This window comes from Scardinius erythrophthalmus (genome assembly GCF_964197995.2).
Source record: "Scardinius erythrophthalmus genome assembly, chromosome: 23".
NCBI lineage: Eukaryota > Metazoa > Chordata > Actinopteri > Cypriniformes > Leuciscidae > Scardinius > Scardinius erythrophthalmus.
The window spans coordinates 4,532,666-4,556,186 of record NC_138243.1 but is presented as its reverse complement, the minus strand read 5'-3'; the positions used below and the strand labels follow the sequence as shown (position 1 = coordinate 4,556,186).

At 41.3% G+C, this 23,521-nt stretch overlaps 2 protein-coding genes across 4 annotated transcripts in view; both read left to right on the top strand.

The window, feature by feature from the left end:
- Positions 1-1,111: 1,111 nt before the first annotated feature.
- Positions 1,112-15,230, top strand: hmgcs1 (3-hydroxy-3-methylglutaryl-CoA synthase 1 (soluble)). 3 transcript variants are annotated; one of them, XR_014029285.1, is made up of 11 exons: positions 2,018-2,206; positions 4,634-5,091; positions 6,832-6,957; positions 7,133-7,297; positions 9,487-9,655; positions 9,979-10,149; positions 10,242-10,348; positions 12,376-12,501; positions 12,603-12,751; positions 13,675-14,051; positions 14,101-15,230. XR_014029285.1 is itself a non-coding variant. In XM_081354406.1 (10 exons), exons 2-10 carry the CDS (start codon positions 4,644-4,646, stop codon positions 13,759-13,761), a joined length of 1,548 nt encoding a protein of 515 aa, XP_081210532.1. In that variant the 5' UTR covers positions 1,112-1,256; positions 4,634-4,643; the 3' UTR covers positions 13,762-15,230. The 3 variants fall into 3 exon arrangements, 2 of the variants coding, with proteins under 2 accessions (XP_081210532.1, XP_081210531.1); XM_081354406.1 differs by lacking the exon at positions 2,018-2,206 and adding an exon at positions 1,112-1,256 and having other exon boundaries at positions 13,675-15,230; XM_081354405.1 differs by having other exon boundaries at positions 2,016-2,206; positions 13,675-15,230.
- A 6,735-nt stretch (positions 15,231-21,965) lies between these two features.
- The window catches only part of tln1 (talin 1), a 94,127-nt gene continuing 92,571 nt past the window's right edge, over positions 21,966-23,521 (top strand). Inside the window, exon 1 of the mRNA XM_081354703.1 lies at positions 21,966-22,153. The gene's annotated coding sequence lies outside the window, so the exon portion shown is untranslated. The remainder of the gene's footprint in view (positions 22,154-23,521) is intronic.

Below are 23,521 nucleotides of genomic sequence, written 5' to 3'. Positions count from 1 at the left end.
TCCAAAAATTACGTGTAAATCAATTACATTTTAAAATACTTTTTTTAAACGTATCGATTACATGATTACATTCACACAATGGCAGTAAATTATTCATCATTTATTTATTCTTCTTTTCTTTTTTTTAAATGCACACATTCATGTAATTTCATATTTAAATGTAATGCATTCCCAATTGTTTTTAATTCCCAAAACGTTTTTGTCATCCGAAACTCTTACTAATATATGTATTTATATTTAATGAAATGTTTCATTCAAATCATGTTGTTGCTAACAAAGAATAAACTAGGTCTATATTTTCTTTCTTGTTATATATACTGTATGTCAGGTATAATCTTGAACTAAAAATACAGAAAAGGTTTTATAATCATTTCTGTATTTTTAGTTCAAGATTATTTTCAAATTATTGTGATCAACAGGTCATTTCATTTAATCTTTATCAAGAAAGTCATATTACCTATTTTTCTTAATATCTTATAGATTACATATCAAACTACGATTTTTGTAATGTAAGTCTATAAAGATTAATTTATTTAACTTTTGCATGTTAACTTACTTTGCACTATTTTAACTATTATATACTAACTAGACCACTTAAAATGTCTTGAGAGTTTATTTATCCTTATTGATTTAGTTTCTGTTGATCAATCAATCTCTCCCATTGCTATAATGTACATGTCATCTTAATAATCTAACTGGTAAGGAGGAGGAAAGTATAGACATTGTTATTGTTATAGTTTCAAGTATTTTCAAAATCTTATGATACTTTTCTGAATATGTCCAGTCTAAGGTTACCCAATATGTCATTTCAGTGAACGCTTGACTGAGATGTGATGATCCTCCGATATGATGCGTTTCATCGTTCAACCTCTTGTAGTCATGGAAACGATATTATGCTTCCCTGCCGATTCGCGCAGAAATGGCGAGCAGAATCAGTCGTGCGCTCTGATTGGCTGCTGCTCTCTCACCATACACCGTCATTCGCTCACACCATTGAACCACTATGCGCACCTCGTCTAGCGACCCTCCTTTCTAAAGCGCTCATTGGCTAAGAGCGTGAAGGGGCGGGTAGAAGAGGACCTTCACAACGCGTTCTGTGTTTTGATTGGCTGTGTGGGAAGCGCTCCAGAAGCAGACGCGCGCGCTGCACAGGTATCGTCCGCCCGCCGTGTATAAATAGTATGTCTTTAATACCGTCTTTAACGGCCGTTTCACTCAATGACAAGCTCTCTTAGGAACTGAACTCAGTTATAAAGGTAAGTCCAGTTTAAATCTGTTTTCAACAACAATAATGTGCTTAATTCTGAGGTAAAGTATGTAAATTAATGTTATAGCCTATTTTATAAAGTTTCTGGCTACACTAAGTTACATTAACTTCAAAATGACTGATGAATGAAGGACTTTCTCTCGACAGTTCAGCATGCACTTGAAAAGCTATTTTATTGATTTTTTTTTCCACTTTTATTAAAGATGAATAATTATTCTAAAATACATAATAAAAAAAGAAAGTGAAATAAAATATCGGCGCAACGCTAATAAAATCCCCATGACCATCTTTCTGAATTAAATTTAATATGAGCGCTTTTGTATAACTATAGATATTTATTTTTTCCTTATGAAGCTAAAATCTATTGATCCTCCGATCTCGTTTACTATCAGAGTACTAGTGACTAACGTTACTAATGTTAAATATGGGTGAATTTAGGGGACACTTTTGCCATTCAAAATTACTGGGGGAAAATCACCCTGAAATAGCAGAATCGACGTAAATTTAATATATTTTAATCAATGCCTCGCGCCAATCTATACATTTAAGCATAGGGTTAACATCTAAAGTTTGTTTGATGTTTACTGAAGAAAAATAAATAAATCAGAAAGCAAAATAAAACATAATATTAGTTGAAAAACGTTTCAGGCATTCATTACAGGTTCGTATTCACGCGTCCCGAATATTAGGATAAAAAAAAAAAAACAGGAAATTCTTGCTTGTTAAGTTACACACTGCGTGAGCGTGTACGCACTGTGTAGTGCGCAGTGGAGACGCGTGTGTGTGGAGCGCGCTCCCGTCAGCGGAAGACGGTCCGTCGACAAACACTGCTCGACCACACACACTCATCACACTGCTGACCTTATGAGATCTCCCCCCGGACGGCTCTGAGCTCGCCATACTGCAGACTAGCTATAGAAACCGATATATGATTGTAAGGTAAGAAGAAGTGTCTGTGTGTGTGTGTGTGTGAGGTCGTGTGTGTGTCGCAGTGATGAAGGTGTTCGCGGTCTGCGAGTGACACATGTAACGTTAGGTGGGGTCATTGCCTAGACCCTCTCCAGAATTATGATGACTACTCCTGGTGGAATGTGTATGTTTAATGTAAATGTAGATTTGCGTTTATTAGTTATTTATTGAAATGAATGATTATGAAAGCGTTTCCACATCCCTGTGAACGACACGACAACCCCGAACGCTTGATGTATAGCGCGTTATTTACTTACAGAATCAGTGAAATGATTAAGAGCAAAGATTGTTACTGAGGAATGATCATATCAGCCAAATCAAACCAGGACAACAATCTGTAATAGTGTAATTCATATTGCCTAAAGTCAGCTAGTTGAAAGAAACATAAGTTAGTTGATTTTACCATATATGTGGATATATATGTGTCTATGGTTTTAACCATACAAGACAAGATCACGTGATACCAAAATGCTTTTACTTCTGTTTATTGTTCAGATGAACTCTTTTATGCACATGCCCTGAGTGTAAATAAATAAATACCAGTAGTGTTTACTAGGGTTTTCTCCTCTTTCTTTCACATTGACTGGTCAAGTGTGTTTGTTTGACATGGAACAGGACAAGTTGTTCGCAGAGCCATATCTATGTAGGTCAAAGGTAATGTCCTTTACCCAGTGAAGGGTTAATCTCATTAGAGGAGCCAGAGCTCCAGTGCCTCACAGGCTTTGCCATGTGCCTCTCACTACCTATGGCTCCGTCCGCTGGATGTTGCACACATATATTTGTTTTCAGTTTTCAAAGGACTTGCCGCTCGTAGTATTTATGAATACTATGGTCAAAAGTTTGGAATAATTAAGATTTTTGAAAGAAGTCTCTTCTGCTCAGCAAGATTGCATTTAATGCAATAAAAACAGTAATATTGTGAAATATTATTAACATTTAAAATAATGATTTTGAATGAAATAATGAAATTGTTTTCTGTGTGAATATACAGTAAAGTGTAATGTATTTCTGTGATCAAAGCTGAATGTTCAGCATCATTACTCCAGTCTTCAGTGTCACATGATCCTTCAGAAATCACTCTGATTTGATGATTTGATGATCGAGAAACATTCTACTTTTATTCTGCAAGGACACATTACAATTTATCAAAAGTTGACAGTAAAGACATTTATATTGCTGCAAAATGCTATCAAGTTTTCCACAAAAATATGAGGCAGCACAACTGTTTTCTACATTGATAATAATCAGAAATGTTTCTTGATCATCAAATCATCATATCAGAGTGATTTCTGAAGGATCATGTGACACTGAAGACTGGAGTAATGATGCTGAAAATTCAGCTCTGATCACAGGAATACATTACACTTTACTGTATATTCACATTGAGAACAGTTATTTCACAGTAGCCGCTTTCCGACCGGCATTTACCGACATTTTAGTTACAGGAACTTAGTTCTAGGAACTGTCCACTTCTAAACAGTTCTAAGAACTACTCTCCCCCAAACTCGGTTTTGCTGTTTGCGTTCGCACTGGCCAAGTGCCCATAGGAACTGTTAGGAGGGGTGACTTTTATTTTGACAGTGCGACGGACCTTTATTTTGGCGGCGCTGAGAACGCCAGAGCAAACAATGCTCGCATCCTCTGTGTTTATTCGTTAGCGATCTGTCTAACAGTACTGTTTAACATGTTAATAGATAGAACTGTTATAGAAAGTAGACAGTATATGAAAAAAAATGTATTAGCCTATGCCGTGTGGTTGATGTCCAGTGTTGCTAGCTGGGCAGATAAACATAATCATGTGTGGCTTGGTCCCATCAAAGTTGCATTTGATTTTCTCTTCAGCATAAAGGTTTAGAGACCCATCTATCACTGTTTTCCATGTTTGTATAGTTAGTTTCTGGAGTAAATATATAGGCTATAATCTGTGTGTTTATGTTCTAGCTGTTTTAAAAATGGCGGGTGCTGGTGTTCCGCGTGCGTTCGGCCAATCAGCGTACACTAACGTCACGGGTAGTTCCTATAGGGCTGGTTTAGACCGACTCTGAAGTCGGACCTAAATTAGTTCCTCCAAATGGAGTTCCTAGAACTAAAATCTTTCACAGTTCCTGCGGTGCGAACACGCCGACATCCGGGTACTATAGCCTATAGTTCTAGGAACTGTGTAAAGGTTCCTCGGCTATTGTCTTAATATTTCTGATCAAACAAATGCAGCCTTTCTGAGCATAAGAGACATCTTACAAAACATGATGAAATATGTCCCTCTGCATCACATCTGTGATCTGCGCCCTGTTCTCTAGACATCAGTGTTGTCCCTCATCTAGTGGGGCCGGTTCTGGTAACCCTGCGTTCTGTGAGTCCGTGTGCTGAATCATAACGTCCTGCACACTTTTGTCTCAGTCCATTCAGAATGCCTGGATCACTCCCTGCAGTGTGCGAGGCCGCGTGGCCTAAAGATGTGGGCATCATAGCGATGGAGGTGTACGTGCCCTCTCAGTTCGTGGAGCAGGCCGAGCTGGAGGAGTACGACGGCGTGGGGGCGGGGAAGTACACCGTCGGGCTGGGACAGGCCCGCATGGGTTTCTGCTCGGACCGCGAGGACATCAACTCCCTGTGCCTGACGGTGGTGCAGCGGCTGATGGAGCGCAGCGGCCTGTCCTACGACAGCGTGGGCCGGCTCGAGGTGGGCACCGAAACCATCATCGACAAGTCCAAATCCACCAAGACGGTCCTGATGCAGCTGTTCGAGGAGTCGGGCAACACTGACGTGGAGGGAGTGGACACCACCAACGCCTGCTACGGGGGAACCGCCGCGCTCTTCAACGCCGTCAACTGGGTCGAGTCCAGCTCCTGGGACGGTGCGCTGCTCTCTCACACACACACACACACACACACACACACACACACACACACACACACACACACACACACACACACACACACACACACACACACACACACACACACACACACACACACACACACACACACACAACTAAGTCGAGTCCAGCTCCTGGGACGGTGCGCTGCTCACACACACACACACACACACACACAACTGGGTCGAGTCCAGCTCCTGGGACGGTGCACTGCTCACACACACACACACACACACACACCTAGGTGGAGTCGAGCTCCTGGGACTGTGCGCTGCTCACACACACACACACACACACACACACACACACAACTGGGTGGAGTCGAGCTCCTGGGACTGTGCGCTGCTCACACACACACACACACACACACACACAACTGGGTCGAGTCCAGCTCCTGGGACGGTGCGCTGCTCTCACACACACACACAACTGGGTGGAGTCCAGCTCCTGGGACGGTGCACTGCTCACACACACACACACACACACACACACCTAGGTGGAGTCGAGCTCCTGGGACTGTGCGCTGCTCACACACACACACACACACACACACACACACACACACACAACTGGGTGGAGTCGAGCTCCTGGGACGGTGCGCTGCTCTCACACACACACACACACACAACTGGGTGGAGTCCAGCTCCTGGGACGGTGCACTGCTCACACACACACACACACACACACACACACACACACTACTGGGTGGAGTCCAGCTCCTGGGACGGTGCACTGCTCAAATACACACACACACACACACACACACACACTCACACACACACAACTGGGTGGAGTCCAGCTCCTGGGACGGTGCACTGCTCACACACACACACACACACACTCACACACAACTGGGTGGAGTCCAGCTCCTGGGACGGTGCACTGCTCACACACACACACACACACACTCACACACAACTGGGTGGAGTCCAGCTCCTGGGACGGTGCACTGCTCACACACACACACACACACACACACACACACACACACACACACACACACACACACACACACACTCACACACAACTGGGTGGAGTCCAGCTCCTGGGACGGTGCACTGCTCACACACACACACACACACACTCACACACAACTGGGTGGAGTCCAGCTCCTGGGACGGTGCACTGCTCACACACACACATGTCTGAAAACTGTAGAGCTCACGTCTCACCACAACATCTAAAGACAAATATTAATTAATTAATAATAAAAATCATTATTATTATTATTATTATTATTATTATTTGGCATTGTAACACCTTTTTAGGACAGTTAAGCATGTCATTACTATAATAAAAAAAAAACTAATTGAAATAATGTTTTAGATTTATATATATACACATACATACACACATCTACAGTAGTCAACATTTGAAGTGGATCAGAAAAGCTCATCAAAGTTGTCCTGAGACAAGAACGGGTATTGTTCAAAATTCATGTATATAATGGGAATTTCATATTCAGAGTTTTAAAAAACTAAGAATTTAGGGTGGGAAATATCCTTAATTATTAGAGAATAATGTCGCAATGCAAAACATCACAACAGTCCTAAAACATGCTTCATTACCTTCCATGCAGAATACATTGGGTCAGTTTTTATGTCAGCTCTTATTTTAGGGTGAACTGTGACCGGACCACATTCATTATAAAAGGCTGTATTTTGAGTTGAGTGGTCCTTCTGTTGAGCATTGAGTAACGGACTGGTTTTGATGGTGCAGGTCGCTATGCTGTGGTGGTCGCTGGTGATATTGCGGTTTACGCCACGGGCAGCGCCAGGCCTACAGGGGGCGCCGGAGCCGTGGCCATGCTAGTGGGACCCAACGCCCCTCTGGCCTTTGAGAGAGGTATGAGGCCTGCCTCACATCAGCTGTCATGTCTCACACTCACACACAGCTCTAACTCAACAGGGTCTGTGTGAGGCCGAGGTTAAAGTTCATGCAGAAATCGGCAGTTACACCTGTAATGCTCTGTATGCTTTATTTCATCAAGTAATTGAAATGTAATCACATATTTTCACAGGGCTGCGTGGGACACATATGCAGCATGCGTATGATTTTTATAAGCCAGATATGGTGTCCGAGTATCCAGTGGTGGACGGCAAGCTCTCCATCCAGTGTTACCTCAGCGCTTTAGATCGATGCTACTCCGTCTTCAGGAACAAGATCCACGCCCAGTGGCAGAGAGGTGGGCCAATATATACACATATTCTCAAACTATGGAAATCAGTCATTGAGTTTCTCTTTTATTTATTTATTTCATGTATTTATTTGTATTATTCGGCCATATTGTGACAGACACAAATTCTTTTTTTTTTTTTTTTGGTGTTTTGTGCATATGGTTTTTTTTTTTTTTTTTTTTTTTTAGCTTTACATAAACAGGGAAACCTTGAAACAATCGCATATGTTCTACAATAAGTGTCAAAAACAAAGCCTCCCCCAGCCCTCAAACATAGGTCAATTCTATAAGTACAAGTCCTACAATGTGACAGACTGCTCAATTATAGTAAATATATGAACATATAGGGATGAGGAAAAGTGAAATAAACAAAAATGATTGAATAAAGTTACTTTGTTAATACAAAGTACTACTATATACATGCTTATACATAATTGTACAAATATACACACATATATTAAATAAAATATATATACTTACATAATTATACATCCGTGAGCATAACATACATTTACACACCCCACATACATTACCTACTCCAACACATTAATACTTAAATATACCTGAATGGCATCACATATTACATACATTCAGTAACCTCAGATACATCGCATATATATATATATGTGAATGGGAGAAATTGCAAATGACACCTAAATTCAAACTCTAAAGATGATTCTTGTTCCCTGTAACTTTAACACTAACCAGAACAAAAATAAATAATTAAACATAAAAGAAAGGACGGTAACCAATTTTATTCAACTGATTGTCGGAAGCACTATAGTTCCTTACTGAACGTATTATCTAAGACTAGTCGAAGCACGTAGAGCGCACACGTTCCTTGACCATAAAGCCCATATGAAGCTAAGAATTAAGATTAGACAGACACAAATTCTATATACCCTCTTTATATTAAGTGTCTTAACTACTATGTACTTGTATCATTTGATACATTGCACTTATTGTGTACATACATGTTTTTACATTGTTCATGTATTTAAAAAGTGTCTGCATGTAATTACAGCTGTTATTAATTTCTATAAAATAGTCACACTGCTGTAGCCTGGTAATACCAGACTCTGCTACTTCGCTTTGCTTCGTAGACAGAGTCTGGAATGGCATAACAGAGAAGTGTTTTCTCTCTTGCTAGGGGGCGCTTGTCTGAAGTTTAAAATCATTGGTTACCCGTAAGCCAATCACATGACGTTTGGTTATGGCGTGTGTTATGCGCAGGCTCAGCCGCATCTAACTTCCACTGTAAACACATGTATGATGCGAAAACAAAACCATCGAGTGAAATACCGGAGTAAACATGGCTGTGAACGACTTTTGCAGATTATGTGAAGTAAATCTACGCATCCACGGTACAATCAGCGTCTACGTCACGGCTCTCAGCCCGCCCTCTGTTCGTTGATTGGCCCGGCTGTTTCCAGACCGGTGGCAAACAGAAAGCTCTGAAGCTGTCTCAGACTGAGTACAGAAGCGAAATGAAATTGAGCGGAAGTACGAAGTCTGACGTAGTCAGGCTAACACTGCTGACCCCTTCAAGTGGAAATGAAGCAATCAGTCAAGTCAAAAATATATATAACAAACACGATTAATGTAACCATTTTAAAGAAAAGGGGATGTTTTGTTATAGCTTTTGGAGAAAAGGCGCTGTCATTTTGCAATACCACAGCGTGAGTCACGGGAACTTGACTGGCCGCTTCATTTCCCCTTTAAACCCACTCACACCACTAAACCTGTCCTCACCTCACACGTATCCTCCTCACCAGCAGCACAAGAGTTTTACAACACAACAACACAATAAGTACATTTTACCAAACATGTAAGTACATATTAAAGGCACCTAAAATTGGAAAAGCATGCTAGTATTAAGGAGTCCCTTTATTTTCTCATATTTCCTCCGTTATAAACCTTGATGATGGACATGTACCTGATTGCTGGTGTAAAGATTTGTGTTCACATTATCGGCCAAAATGTCCTCTTTCAGTTTTCACTGGCTAAACTTTCAGTCCATCTCTAATGAATACGACTCGTGCCCGTTGTTCCAGATCTTCTGAAGCTATATGATATCCCTGCGAGGAACAGACTGAAATTTAGGGTTCATCTTTTCTTCAGGATCTATAAATGCACATCCCAACAGAGCCAGACACTGTCAGAGAAGATTAGAGTGCTCATTTTCTGTTGTGTTTCAGAGGGTGTTGAGAGGCGCTGCAGTCTTGAAGACTTTGGCTTCATGGTCTTCCACTCTCCTTACTGCAAACTGGTCCAGAAGTCTTTGGCTCGCCTGATGCTCAACGATTTCATGTGTCATCCCAGTCCAAACACAGAGAGCGGCCCCTTCAGCGGACTGGAAGCTTTCAGGTTAGTAGGCTCCTTCAGCTGACGGTTGAGCGTTAAAAAGAGTCGCTCCACATGATGCTGAGAAGTGCACTCAATGGTTACATTTAATGTTAATTAATTGATCCCATTTTTACTTACAAGAAAACGTTCACCACAATGGAAAATTCAGTCATTATTTACTTATGTTTTTGTTTTTTACTCAAACCCATATGCTGTTTTTTTTAATGGAAGTCAAAAAGAGATTCTGAAGATTCTTCTCTCAGCTGTTTTCATACAACAGCAGATCATAGTGACCGCATCTTAAATAAACCAAACGTTTTACATTTCTTTACTTTTTTTTGCAGAGACGTGAAGATTGAGGACACCTATTTTGACAGAGATGTGGAGAAGGCCTTTATGAAAGCCAGTTCAGAACTGTTTGAGAATAAAACCAAAGCGTCTCTCCTCATATCCAACCAGAACGGCAACATGTACACGCCATCAGTGTACGGCTGCTTGGCTTCAGTTCTCGCGCAGTAAGTGTGCCTCGTCTTGTTTTCATCCAGCATTCATGCTTTATTCAAAGCCACTGTAAACATGATTCTTAATATTTTGTGAATCTCCACAGACACACACCCCAGCAGTTGGCAGGGCAGAGGATCGGTGTGTTTTCCTACGGCTCAGGCTTTGCTGCCACACTCTACTCCATCAGAGTCACACAAGACGCCACACCTGGTACACACACACACACACAGAGAGAAGTGGTTTCTATTAGAGTGTCATTTAGGGGTGCAACGGATCAAAAAACTCACGGTTCGGATCGTTTCTCGGATCAGAGTCACGGATCGGATCATTTTTCGGATCAGCAAAAAAAAAATTTTTTTTTGTTTATTAACACTTTTAAATTATTAAATTAAAATATATAAAATCAACTTAAAGTGCACAAGGCATAATATCTTCTTTTTAACATAATTAATGAAAAACAACTTAAAGTGCAACATAAAAAGGCATATCTCCTTCCTTTAAACATGGACCAATGCTTAATGTGTTTCCACTGTCATATAGGGCTGTCATAATTGCTCAAAAATGACGTTCGAATATTCCCTCTAAAAAAAACATATATTCGAACATCTCTGGTTGCGCATTTTGTCAATGACGCCGTACATTACGTCAATAACAGGACAAATTAATACAAAGAGACATACTTGTATTGGTAGTTTATTTAAGTTTAAACATATTTGACAACGTATTACCTACACAAAAACAAGTAAATCAACTAATGGCCAAGACCGCAGACCTCTTTCTCTCTCTCGCCCTCACCCATGCTGCGTTCACACCAAAAGCGAATAGAGCGTCTGGCGCGAGTGATTTCAATGTTAAAGGGGTCATATAATGTCATTTTTGTACAAGCTAATATGATTCTTTAGGGTCTAAATTAAAAGTTTGTAATATACTTTAATTAAAAATTCTCATTAGTATTGTAAGAAAACACTAATTTTACCTGGTCAAAAACAGCTCTGTTTTCAGCACGCCGTTTGAGTGCATGTGTCTTTAAATGATAATGAGCTTTGCTCACCCCGCCCCTCTGCTCTGTGCGTACACCGAAACACAATAACCATAACGCGTTGTTTATTATAAACATGGGATTATGAATTATATTGAGAACGTCATACATAGAAAATTTGCAGTAATGTACCCTGAGTGTAAAAATAGCCACATTCATCGTGAAGCATGCAGCAAGCGATTTGCAAAGATTAATATAAAGATTAATAAAACGTTACACTCACTCAGTTCTTCTGGAGGTGCAGCAGGAACACGAATAGTTGGTACCGATCCTTTTTCAGGAGCAGCTTCTTAGCAAAACCAGCTTTATACTGACCCTCGTTTGTAAAGCAGTCTGGTGTGTGAAATGATTCGCGCAAACATGAAAGCATTGACGTTGATCGTGGGGAATATTCCCATCGAAAACAAACTCAGCCACTGTATCTTCAGCTGTATGGATTTAGGAACATCAACATGCTGTGTTCCTTATTACCATTACACCCAAGAACACTACAATCGCTTAGACGCCATTCTACTCAGCGCTCCAGCTATCAGCAATGAATGCGCCGGTTGGCGCGGGCTATGATTGACAGTTCGCTCGCGAGGACGGGTCTGTGTTGAAACGCTGCTGTCAATCAACCATTGTGGGAGGGGCGTCGATTTTGTGACGTTACAAAATCGAACAGCTTGATTCAGGAGAGGGGGAAACATATAAGAAGATTTAAAAAAAACCACTGGATAGATTATTATCATTTTATGATGGTTGTGTACAGGCACTGCCAACACACATTTCAGTACAATCAACTTGTAAAAGTGCATGTACATTATATGACCCCTTTAAGTCAATGTAAAGACGCGTTTACGCGCGTCTGGATCTATTGCGAAAAAGCGTCTGCCCGGATGCAAGCTGTGCGTCACGTCAAAATCTGATGAATCCCATTACAATCACTGATGCTGTCTACAATGGATATGTTGTGTAGTGCCGAGTCGCAGAACGGGAAACGGCTCCATTTCGGATGTACTACTTCCGACAACAGTAAAATGTGGATTTGGAATATTCTTTTTATAATGTTCAGTGTAGACAGCCAGTGTGTACCCAGAATTATACCTTGGACACATGTGCCGCGCAACGTGTTTATAATCGTTATTGTAATTGTTAATTGTTAGCTCAAGGTTGATGACAGTCAGTCAGTTGTGCTAACGTACCTCTTCATTTCAAGGCTCTGCTCTGGATAAGATGGTCTCCAGCCTGTGTGACTTGCAGGCCCGACTGGACTCTAGAAAGAAGGTTTCACCGGGGGTTTTTGCTGAGAACATGAAGCTCAGAGAAGAAACACACCATTTAGGTAATCAAGCGTTTGCGTTCTGTTCTTCTCGCATTAATTTTTGTCTTTATGAAAACCTTTCGGGTCCATTTGACGATGTGATGTTTCTCGTATTCCCACAGCAAACTACATCCCTCAAGGCTCTGTAGAGGAGCTCTCCCCGGGAACATGGTACCTGACCCGTGTGGACGAGAAGCATCGCAGACAGTACGCCAGGCGCTCGATGGACGACCACAGGCCGCTGGAGGCGGGACTGCTCACTGCAGCTGAGGTGCACACTCACCCCTGGACCAGTTAAACATGTTCATTCAGCTAGAAGTAAAGCCCATTCACGTGTGCATTAGGGTATGTGTAGAGCACGTGATGTCGATTTAATCATTTTTACTGTACGCGCATCCAGATTATCGACCACTACACATCTTAACCCTCTGGTGCTCAAAAATGACAGAATTTTTTTATTTTTCAATTAAATTAATTTACTATATTTTAGTTCGATAATGTTTTTTATTTAATATTTTGTATTTTTAGGGGATTTTATGTTACTAAATTATATTTATGCTGTATTTATAATCCATTTATTCACTTTTTGAGCATAGACCTGAGAACTTAATTTCCCACTTAAACTGTCGTAAATTGTAAATGCTTTAGAGCTCAGACTGAGGAGCACTCTCTTTTCAAAGACGACACTTGGCTGACTATTGCTGAAGTGAAAAAAGTGAACTTAAAGTTGCAGAATTTTACGTTTATTGTTAATTTTTTTTTGCAAAAATACTATTTTCAATTTTTATATGAAATATATACTTTTAAAAACATGTATTACTCTAAAACTGTGAGAAAATCAAAGCCATAAATCTAAACAAGTTGTGTTGAAGATGTGAGCCTGGTGTCTCAAAAACTGAGCTTTCTGTACGATTTTGTTTGGCCGCAGTACCAAAAGTTTCCACTAGATGAAATTCGTCGATGAAGTTTCGTACCATTCCGATGAAGAAGAAAACAAAAAAACATGTACAATTTTTCGCAGAGCACCAGAGGGTTAATACCAGGTGTAAACGGGGCCTGAGGGTGATTGCCGTGTTCATATATGCCTAAACAAACCCAACTAGTGGAGAAAACTACCAGTTGCGAAACAAACGCTCTAGCCTTTTATTGTAGTAAATCAGTTCTAAGTGTTTTGTGTTTTTCTGTCCTTCTCAGCATATTCCCAGCCCGCTCAAGAAGATGCCCCGTATCCCAACTACCACAGCTGGCCCTGAGGTGGTCATCAGCAACGGGGATCATTGATTACCTCTGTGAGGTGCAGGTCGCATTGAGGACACATGATCTGGAGAAGAAACTAGCGAAAACAGACCCCAGGACTTATCACTCATCAATGAGTCAAATCAAACTCAAAGCTTTTAAAATGTCCCAGGACAGAATAAGTTAGACCGTCACTGTGTTGAAGATGAAGTGTTGGTACATGGGAAGGTTTCTCTGCTGCTCAGAGTCTTCTATGCAGATATCCTGACTTCTTTCATCCTTTTAACTTCAAATATCTACCTGTCGGCATCCACAAGCTCCATGTTGTCCATCCTGTCCGTTATAGCAGACGCTTTAGGCCAGCCGAGAACCGGAGGGTCGGAGCGTCTGTTTTAGGGAAGATCGACCCTCGTTTTTAATTGATCTAAAAGCTTCGGTTTTCACAATCATGACTGTATCGCTCTGTCAGGATTTGTGTTTTTAACTCTTTCTAGTCAGTCTTATCACCATGGCCATGTCAGGGAAATGTGCCTGGATCACATATTAATGAGCCATACATGTAAAGTTTTAATTACATACAGTAAGTTCATAATTGTTTAGTTGCTGCTAAACTGGCTTCTGTTGGCATTATGTCCTTTGAAACGAGAATCACAAGTAGATAATGGTCATTTATAATGAACCCAGACCAGGAAATCAAGTCATGATTATTGTTAGAGGATAAAAGATTGATGGAAACATTAAATGTTATAATCAGTCACACTGGTAACAGCAAATTAATTTTGGACCGTTTTAGGTATTGAAGAGAGAGAGACGATGTCACAACTTACCCTAATACTCACTTCCTTGATCTGTTGAGAAATGATGTGAGCTGACGTCATCAAACCTTTGACCTTTGATTGTTTCAAACACAGAGCACTTCTCAGTAATGATGCCGCTGTTTCAGAGATTTATGGTAGGAGACAGGCAATATTAATAATTATACTACAATATTGTAGAAGTTCGCACCTTAAAGCCTTGATGTCCGAGGGCTTAAGGCAGATGTTATAGGCTAAAAGCAAAGACGAGATATTTTCAGACAGAGATTACGCTTAATTGCACAAACGCTGATAGCAAGATGGCATTTCCTTCCAGAACGTTCTTCAATCTGTGGGTCCGTGTTCACATCTGCAGAAACTGCATATCCATCAACTTTGAGAAGCCTTATTCTATAACCATGTACAAAACACAAAAGGGTTTATTCTGAAGACTGTATAGAGGTGGTGTTGGTTCTTCACTCTGCTGCCAGGACATGCTGACTGTAAAGATGGAACCTGAAACAGCCGATGTTTACAAGAGATCAGATCATGCCAATAATTGGCGAGTAATGTACAGTACTAACTTATATTTGCAGATGGGCAAACATTGCAATCTGATCAGATGCAGCTTGTAGAAAACGAGCTGTACAGAGGACGGGTCTCAACTGTACATGGGAATCTGATCATGTATGAACTGAGGATTAAATGTTCTTTTGCTGACGTCTCTGCTTATGCTTTTGCGTCCGCTGAATTACTGCAGGGCCAGAGTGATGTCATGGATCATAAACATTTACATATTTAACACGGGCACTTCGCCTAGCCAGCAGTTTCAGACGGGCTTGAATACACGGCTGTCGGTCCAGTCCTGTGTGGACACACTCCTCACACACATGCATCTGGTTTAGACAGAAGAACACACTCCTCACACACACACACATATATCTGGTTTAGTGCTGTCTACAAATCATTGACATTTTTGTAGGCAGCATTATTGATTAATATATCCATTGATAAATGCTCCAAAATATGTATCACTTACTCCCATTGCATTTCATATGCAAGTATTTGTTATTTAAAGTCCCCCTGTGGTGTAAATCCAGCTTTTAGTGTTTTTATGTGTTTATGTGGCGTTTTTAATAAGAATTAGACATTTACAGTTGCTTTTATCCAAAGTGGCTTACATTGCATTTCAAGGTTCACGTTTACATTCTTACCAGCTCTTAGAGCCAAGATATAATCTATATAATACAGATTATTAAAATATATAATTAGCTACGATATAGATCAGATATAAGAATAGAGCTTTATTGTCATTGTAAACAACGAGATTATAAAAAGGCACCATGCTCGGCAAACAACAAATATTAGAAAACAATAACTACACATGGGATTAACAGAAAATAAATAAAAATACGGAATGAAAAAGAGCAGCAATATACAATGATGAGATGAACGTGTTAGTCTGTGGACTGAGATTATTGAACACTGAGGTGTGGTGGATTATGGGTAGCAGAAGTGGTGTTCAGGATTGTACAGCCCTGGGAAAGACACTGTGTTTCTTCGGGAAGTCGGAGTGATATCCCTGTGTCTCTCCCAGATGGCAGAAGGGGAAACAGGGCTGGTTTGGGTGAGATGGGCTTTATCAGGTTCTGATGATCTCGTAGCTGGGTCCTGATGGATTATCTGCTGTACTTACAATCCTTACAAGCATTTCCCCGTCAGCCTGATTACGGTTACATGACGTCAGTGTGTTATTGTTCTGTCGATGGCACTGATAGAAGTTCTCCAGCAGTCTAGGGTGGTCCAGTGGAGCTCCTCTGTGAACCTCAGAGACACGTGACCCTCTGCTTCATCTATGAGGAGCGGCACATGTTCTGTCCTTTTTGTTCTCCTGTATCGATGATTATTTCCTTTGTTTCCTGATGCTGAGTGTGCGGTTGTGGCAGTCTCTGTACTCTTGTCTGTATGCTGTATGAGGTGTATTTTCCCAGCCTTACTGTGTTCTGTCCATTCAAAAATACAAAGTCCAGTTGCATGTGTGTGCATTTAGCCCCAGATGGAGTAGTTTCGTGATTAGTTTGGAACTATTGTGTTAAATCCTGGCTGTTATAGTCCGCTCTAGTGCTCTAGTGCGTGAAGTTCCTAATGTGCTTTAAGACAAACCACGAGTAAACTCATAAGTCGACAGCATTGCTGAGTATTTCCTCCTTAAAACTGCAGTGAACCAAAGACAGTCTCAAAAACACGCTTTGAAACCTCTGGTGTTTCTGACGTCACAAAATACCTTGTAACCAATCAGATCAACGTGTGATCGTCAACCAGTGGATCGCTGAGCTGAGTGAGTGAGTGGAGGCGGGGCTCATTTGCATATTCATAGACCCGCGTATACTAAATGAGGCAAGGGTGTCGAGTTACATTCCAGTTTAGAAGAAAAAAAAACGTTAAAATATGTAATTTTGGTGATCAAAGAGGAGTTTTAAGGGATACAATGATTGACTACAGGGGACTTTAATAATTGGCACATCAGGGGTTAAGCAGCTGGAAATATGCTGTTAGATTTAGACATGGTTTATCTCGTGACCTTTACCCCAGAGAGGGCCTTCGGGACACTCCAGGATTGTGACATTCAGGGCTCCGTCTTCCTGCCTGACAGCACTGAAAACAACAGGGTTTATTGCTCAGGAACTAGGCCTACACTTAAAAAATGCCAACCACACTTTGTTCTCTAAAACATTCACTGCTCCAGATCAGGTCATTTTCCGTTTCCTCATCATAACCAATGACAATCCCTGACAGAATTATATTAAGCAATATTTCATTATTTCTGTGGTATCCGCAAAAAGTTATTGACTGTAATAAAACTGAAAGCGATTCAGTGATGTCAAGGCTGTAATGTGATTGGTTATCATCAAGACACACTGTTAGGCTTTCTCCAATGATAGAGACACAGATCCAGCATGGGAAGCAGGACACATCAACTCGGTTCTGCTTGAGCACACAGCATCAGCAGCTGGAGATCACGAGCCACACACACACACACACACTGGCAGAGCGAGACTCGATGTGTGTTTGCAAGAGCTCCAGTACAGTGCTGTGGGCTTGATGTATTCTTGTAGGAATCGAGCATTTCAGCACTTCCGGTTTCATCGTCATAATTTATAAATAAAAGGCATTTTTCCAAGCCTGATTTTAGCCTCTGATTTGAACGCTCTGTTTTAAGGGGCGTGTCTGTGTGAGACTTCAGTGTAAACGCCCTCTGCTGTGATTGGCTGTGAGACTTCAGTGTAAACGCCCACTGCTGTGATTGGCTGTAAACGCCCACTGCTGTGATTGGCTGACATGTTTGCATATGAAATAGCATGTGGAACTCACTCTAAAACTTTTACTACATTTTTACTATAACAGCTATTGAGATTAATAAGGAATCGTGTAAAGTATTGATCATAATGATCTATTCCCATCACATGAAAGGTTGCAGTGATGAGCATTGAGCAGAGGACAGACAGTCTGTTGATCCGTATGAAATTACAGCTCTGGCTATCACCAAATAACAATGCAAACACGATGTAAATACAGTGCCCAGATAAACTCGCGCTGTTTGATTGACAGCTTGGGCAACTGGAAAGGGAGAGTTCTTTGATCGCTCTGTATATAATTTAATCACAGTTTAAATAAGATTATTTTCATCCTGCTAAGAGAAACGACGTGAAGTTGATTGTTTTGACGCCGAAATTGACCAAATAATCCACAGTGAAATACACAGAATACAAACAAATAATGCACTGCTGAGACATTCACATTGTTGGGGAACGCTCCCCCCCCCCCCCCCCCATTAGGATCGTTATGAAGGTAATGGTATTATTGATCCTGTATCGATCTTTCCAACGCTTCAGTGGGCGGGGCCAAAGCTGAAGTGTGACGTCACAAGTCTCCACTTTTTAGATCCTGTTGTTTGCTGGCCTTGGTTTCAATAAAAGCAGTTTTTGGAATAACAAGAAAGTTTTGAGTTTTGAAACTTACAGGGTATTTTTATAGTATAACGAACTCTTAACTGTCAAAGGATCAAGAAACATTTGAATTCTCATTCTATGACCCCTTTAAGTAAGAATTAACAGTGTTATTTTTCTAATAATAATAGTCAATTATACGCTTGATCATCCCAAGCGTCCGCTCCTAATTCCAAAACGTCTTTTTGAATTTGTAACGGATAAACTTCAGCCATTGTTACGCAGAGTTAGAGACGGTCATTGGAGAGAGAAAGAGAGGTTAACGCATGTGTGAATTACCTGAGTGTGTTCGTCTCTCAGATAACCAACTAACCTTAACTACTGGGACTTTATTGTGTTTCTAAATACATGCATGGATACCCCATGCAGATTCAGTTGGCTTCATACAGTGCTTTATTATTTTAATCCTGTTGGTTTCATCTCTGCACCATTTTCTTCTTTGTGTTGTAATTATTCATTATATAATTATATCTGATTGCTGCTCGAGACTAGTGTACGCTGTGTTGAGATAGTGTTCTCATTTGAACCTGAGTAGAGGCTTGGACCCGGAAACAGTTTTCGCACTGTCAGGAGTTAAAGGTGCAGTAAGCGATATCTGAGAAACGCTGTGAAAGTGGATCGGTCCGAGCAGCACAACACACTTGTAGCCAATCAGCAGTAGGGGGCGTGTCCAATCATGATGGGGGAGGAGAGAGCTTTAGCCAATCAGCAGTAGTGGGCGTGTCCAATCACGATGGGGAGGAGAGAGCTTTAGCCAATCAGCAGTAGTGGGCGTGTCCAATCATGATGGGGGAGGAGAGAGTGAGCCAATCTGCTGTAGGGGGCGTGTTCCCTCATGATGAGGTGGGAGAGAGTGAGCCAATCTGCTGTAGGGGGTGTGTCCACTCATGATGGGGGAGGAGAGAGTGTGAGCCAATAAGCAGTAGGGTGTGTGTCCACTCATGATGGGGGAGGAGAGAGTGTGAGCCAATAAGCTGTAGGGTGTGTGTCCACTCAAGATGGGGTAGGAGAGAGTGAGCCAATCTGCTGTAGGGGGTGTGTCCACTCATGATGGGGGAGGAGAGAGTGTGAGCCAATCAGCAGTAGGGTGTGTGTCCACTCATGATGGGGGAGGAGAGTGTGAGCCAATCTGCTGTAGGGGGTGTGTCCACTCATGATGGGGTAGGAGAGTGTGAGCCAATCAGCTGTAGGGTGTGTGTCCACTCATGATGGGGGAGGAGAGTGTGAGCCAATCTGCTGTAGGGGGTGTGTCCACTCATGATGGGAGAGGAGAGAGTGTGAGCCAATAAGCAGTAGGGGGTGTGTCCACTCATGATGGGAGAGGAGAGAGTGTGAGCCAATCAGCTGTAGGGTGTGTGTCCACTCATGATGGGGGAGGAGAGTGTGAGCCAATCTGCTGTAGGGGGTGTGTCCACTCATGATGGGAGAGGAGAGAGTGTGAGCCAATAAGCAGTAGGGGGTGTGTCCACTCATGATGGGGTAGGAGAGAGTGAGCCAATCTGCTGTAGGGGGTGTGTCCACTCATGGTGGGAGAGGAGAGAGTGTGAGCCAATCAGCAGTAGGGGGTGTGTCCACTCATGATGGGGTAGGAGAGAGTGAGCCAATCAGGTGTAGGGGGTGTGTCCACTCATGATAGGGGAGGAGGGAGATTTAAAGAAAGACTGTGGAAAGAGAGATGTCTGTGAGAAACATTACAAAAGAGGAAAGCTCAGAGGAATATCACTGGAAAAAGAAGGGTTATTATGATCAGGCAAGAGCTTTAGGGGTGCACATTTTTTACGTGCTATCGGAATTATCGTACATACTAGTTTCCTAGTTCAAAAATTGGACATGAACGCCCTCACAAGTCAAAATTTGTATGCGATGAGCTCGTAATACTAGAGAAGCTGTCCAGTGCTGGAGAGAGCTCAGCGGGAACGCCTGAAAACAGACGGGAGGTTGGGCTGTTTCTACTCCATACGAGAGAAGCATTGGTTTTGAGTGTGTGCTGCGGGCGACTAACAACCAACTCTAGCTTGTACTGTGTGTTCATTCTTTTGTGCTTCCTTGTTGTTCGTTCATCATCTGCCCTTTATTGTTTGTGAAGCATTATTTTGCTTCACTTCTGCTATGATAAAAGAGAGTGAGACACTCTTGCATTGTGTGTTTGTATTTTCAGGGGCGGAGCAATGAAGAGAGGGGTGTGTTTGTTTAGGTTGATTACAAATATCAAGTGTTCAACAATGATTTTGAGAAATCGCATAATTTGAGCACTTAAAGTGAGAGCCAGTGGGGCCTGGAAACAACGCCGTCGTGATGCCAAACCCCCTCATGGAAGAAGAAAGCGTTGTGTTTTTTTAATGCTTTATTTAGTGACAGTCGCACAACAAATAAATACAAAACAACAGCAACAATAATAGTAACAGTAAAAAAAAAATCTGTAAATAAATAATGGTAATAATAAAAATAAACAACAAAATAAAAGACACAAGATATTGGAAGCTTGAATTCTCCAAATGAAAGTAACTTCAGTGCACACCCGGGTTCGATGACGTTAAGAGTTTTGCACTTGGCTGCTCCAAAAATCATGACTAAACAAGTCAAAATCCAGTTACGTGTGGAAACTAAGTACACTGAGGCTACACTGTGAAAGAAGAGTCTTGTTGATTTTCACTTTGCTTTGGGATTCCAAGAAAGAAACAATGTTTTTAATGCTTTTTGAAACATGGTTTCTCTACTTTCCAGGCAGCGAAGTTGCATCTGAATTTGTGTCAAGTTTGTGACATTTTCACATGCGAGTTCCAAATGAAATACAGTAGCTCAGGATGAAATGGACTGTTAACAATGCTTTTTAATGTTTTTTTAGACAGTATAAGATAGTGTGTAAAGTTTCAGAAATGTTATCAAAAATAATTTACCCTAATAGGACAAAGTCATTTATAAGTGATGGCATCCTAAAAAAGGGGTCAGAAGTCAGATATAGAAAACTAATTCTGGAAAATTATTTTAGTCTTTAATATATGTAAAATATTTATTAAGTAATTTATTTTTTCTAGCGGTGATTTCACAATTAGTCCCACAGAGGGTTAAAATAATGAACATTCGGGTCTGAATTTTAAATCGGCTCTTTGAACAGAGCTGAGGCGAGTGTACACATTTGTTGAACACTAGATGGTGCTATAATCATAATGCTTCTCCCATCGAAACAAATATAAACCAGTGGGTCAATTATTCGACTAAAAAATGAGGAGCTTCTTTAATTCCTCTGAATCTCGTTAAAAAGAAAATGTTTATCCTCGTTACAAAGGCCAAAAGTGTTTAAAAAGTTGTACTGTTTTTAGATCTAAATTACCTACATGTTACATTGGGTCGTGTTCCCAGCGTAGTAAAGCAATTTTAAGGAAGATTAAAAAAGTAAACAAATAATTTCAGAGTCCTGAATCTGTGAAACAGTGACGTGTTCGCATGCGCGTGCGCGCTGCAGGGTGGAGTTTAACACACCGCCTCAAAGCAACGGTGCAGAAATCACTTCTGACTGACATTACACATATACACACACCAGCGTTTACTCTACGGGGACCTTCTGCTGGGGGACAGGGGTGGTAAAATATTGGTTATTGTCCGAAGGTAGACAACTAGAGATCGAAGAAACCCGAGGTAAGAGCAAAACCCTATTCCCTTTCCCAAGTTGACAGACTTGAGCTAAAGCTGCTAAACTTTTTCAAGGGTGGGAAGATTCCTTCCGATGCGAAGATCTTAAAAACTCAAGATATGATACACAATACCACGCTGAATTCAGGCGTTAAACGAGATTTGGATCGAGTTGGACTTTTAAAACGCCTTATTTCGACGGTTATTCTAGAGACGCGGTGAATAAGTCTATAGACGCGACCTTAGCACATAAAAGACCTTAGCACATAAAAGTTGACTCTTTCCCTCAGAGAGACTCGGACGAAATATGCTGGATTCTTCTATAACGGAAGAAACCAAGATGGGGCGTTTAACTCTCAAAAAAAAAAAAAAAGCGCTATTTTAACTTACTTTTGAACGATCAGTGATGTCGGTCGTTCCCATAAGTGATTGATTGTGGCCTACAGTTGTGTAAAGTGATTGATTGTGGCCTACAGTTGTGTAAAGTGATTGATTATGGCCTACAGTTGTGTAAAGTGTAACAGACGCTCGTCACGGAAGGAATGAAGCGCGCGAGAGACTGTAACTGTAAAACTTCAGTGAAAGCGCGCGGCCTACGCGTCGTGGACGCGCTCATCACTTCTTCTTCAGCAGTGGACAGATGGGCTGTTATCCCTGTCATATTTCCACTGTGAATCATGTCTAAACACTCAAACATGTCAGTTTATTCCGTATGCTTATGTTGAATGTGGAGTTGTGATGGTTTGCTGCTCCTCTTCTGCAGTGTGTGTGAGATGTGAAGTGTGTTTTGATGGAGGAAGTAGTGCTGAGGAATATGCGCCCTCAGGCAGGCCATAACTGAGCTCACATCGGGTGTGGTGTGTGTGTGTGTGTGTGTGTGTGAGAGAGAGAGGGAGGAAGAAGCAGTTGCACGAGATTACTGAAGTTGTTTCTCATTCTGTCCAGGATTGAAACTAATTGTCCACATATTCTGCAGAATGACACTGCGTGTAGTTTTGGAAGATATTGCACTAGTTCTGTCAGCATGTTGATATTGAGGGATTGAGCCCAAGGCTTCTGCTCTGAGCAGCCGTGTGTGTGTGTGTGTGTGTGTGTGTGTGCTTGAAAGAGCATTCAGTTCATTTACATCTCAGAGTCACAGTTCATGTTTGGACAACCCATTCATTTGTGAAGTAGTAAATGGGTTAAAGATCCCACCACAGCGCTTCTGCATGCGCAAAAAAACATTCAGTCTGAGCAAAAGCTGCTTTAGCTCTGGAAAGCCTGACTTGGAATTAAAAAAATGCTTTGAAATTGAATCTTTAGACAAGTAAATCTAAAAAACAAACACACTCACATTGTTTTATGTTTTGTATCATATTTGATGCATCAGGC

Excerpts from the sequence above, each read along its gene's own strand:
- hmgcs1 (XM_081354405.1), top strand. Across the intron at positions 9,656-9,978 it reads AGCGGACTGGAAGCTTTCAG|AGACGTGAAGATTGAGGACA; the intron begins GTTAGTAGGCTC and ends TTTTTTTTGCAG. Across the intron at positions 12,752-13,674 it reads GACTGCTCACTGCAGCTGAG|CATATTCCCAGCCCGCTCAA; the intron begins GTGCACACTCAC and ends TGTCCTTCTCAG.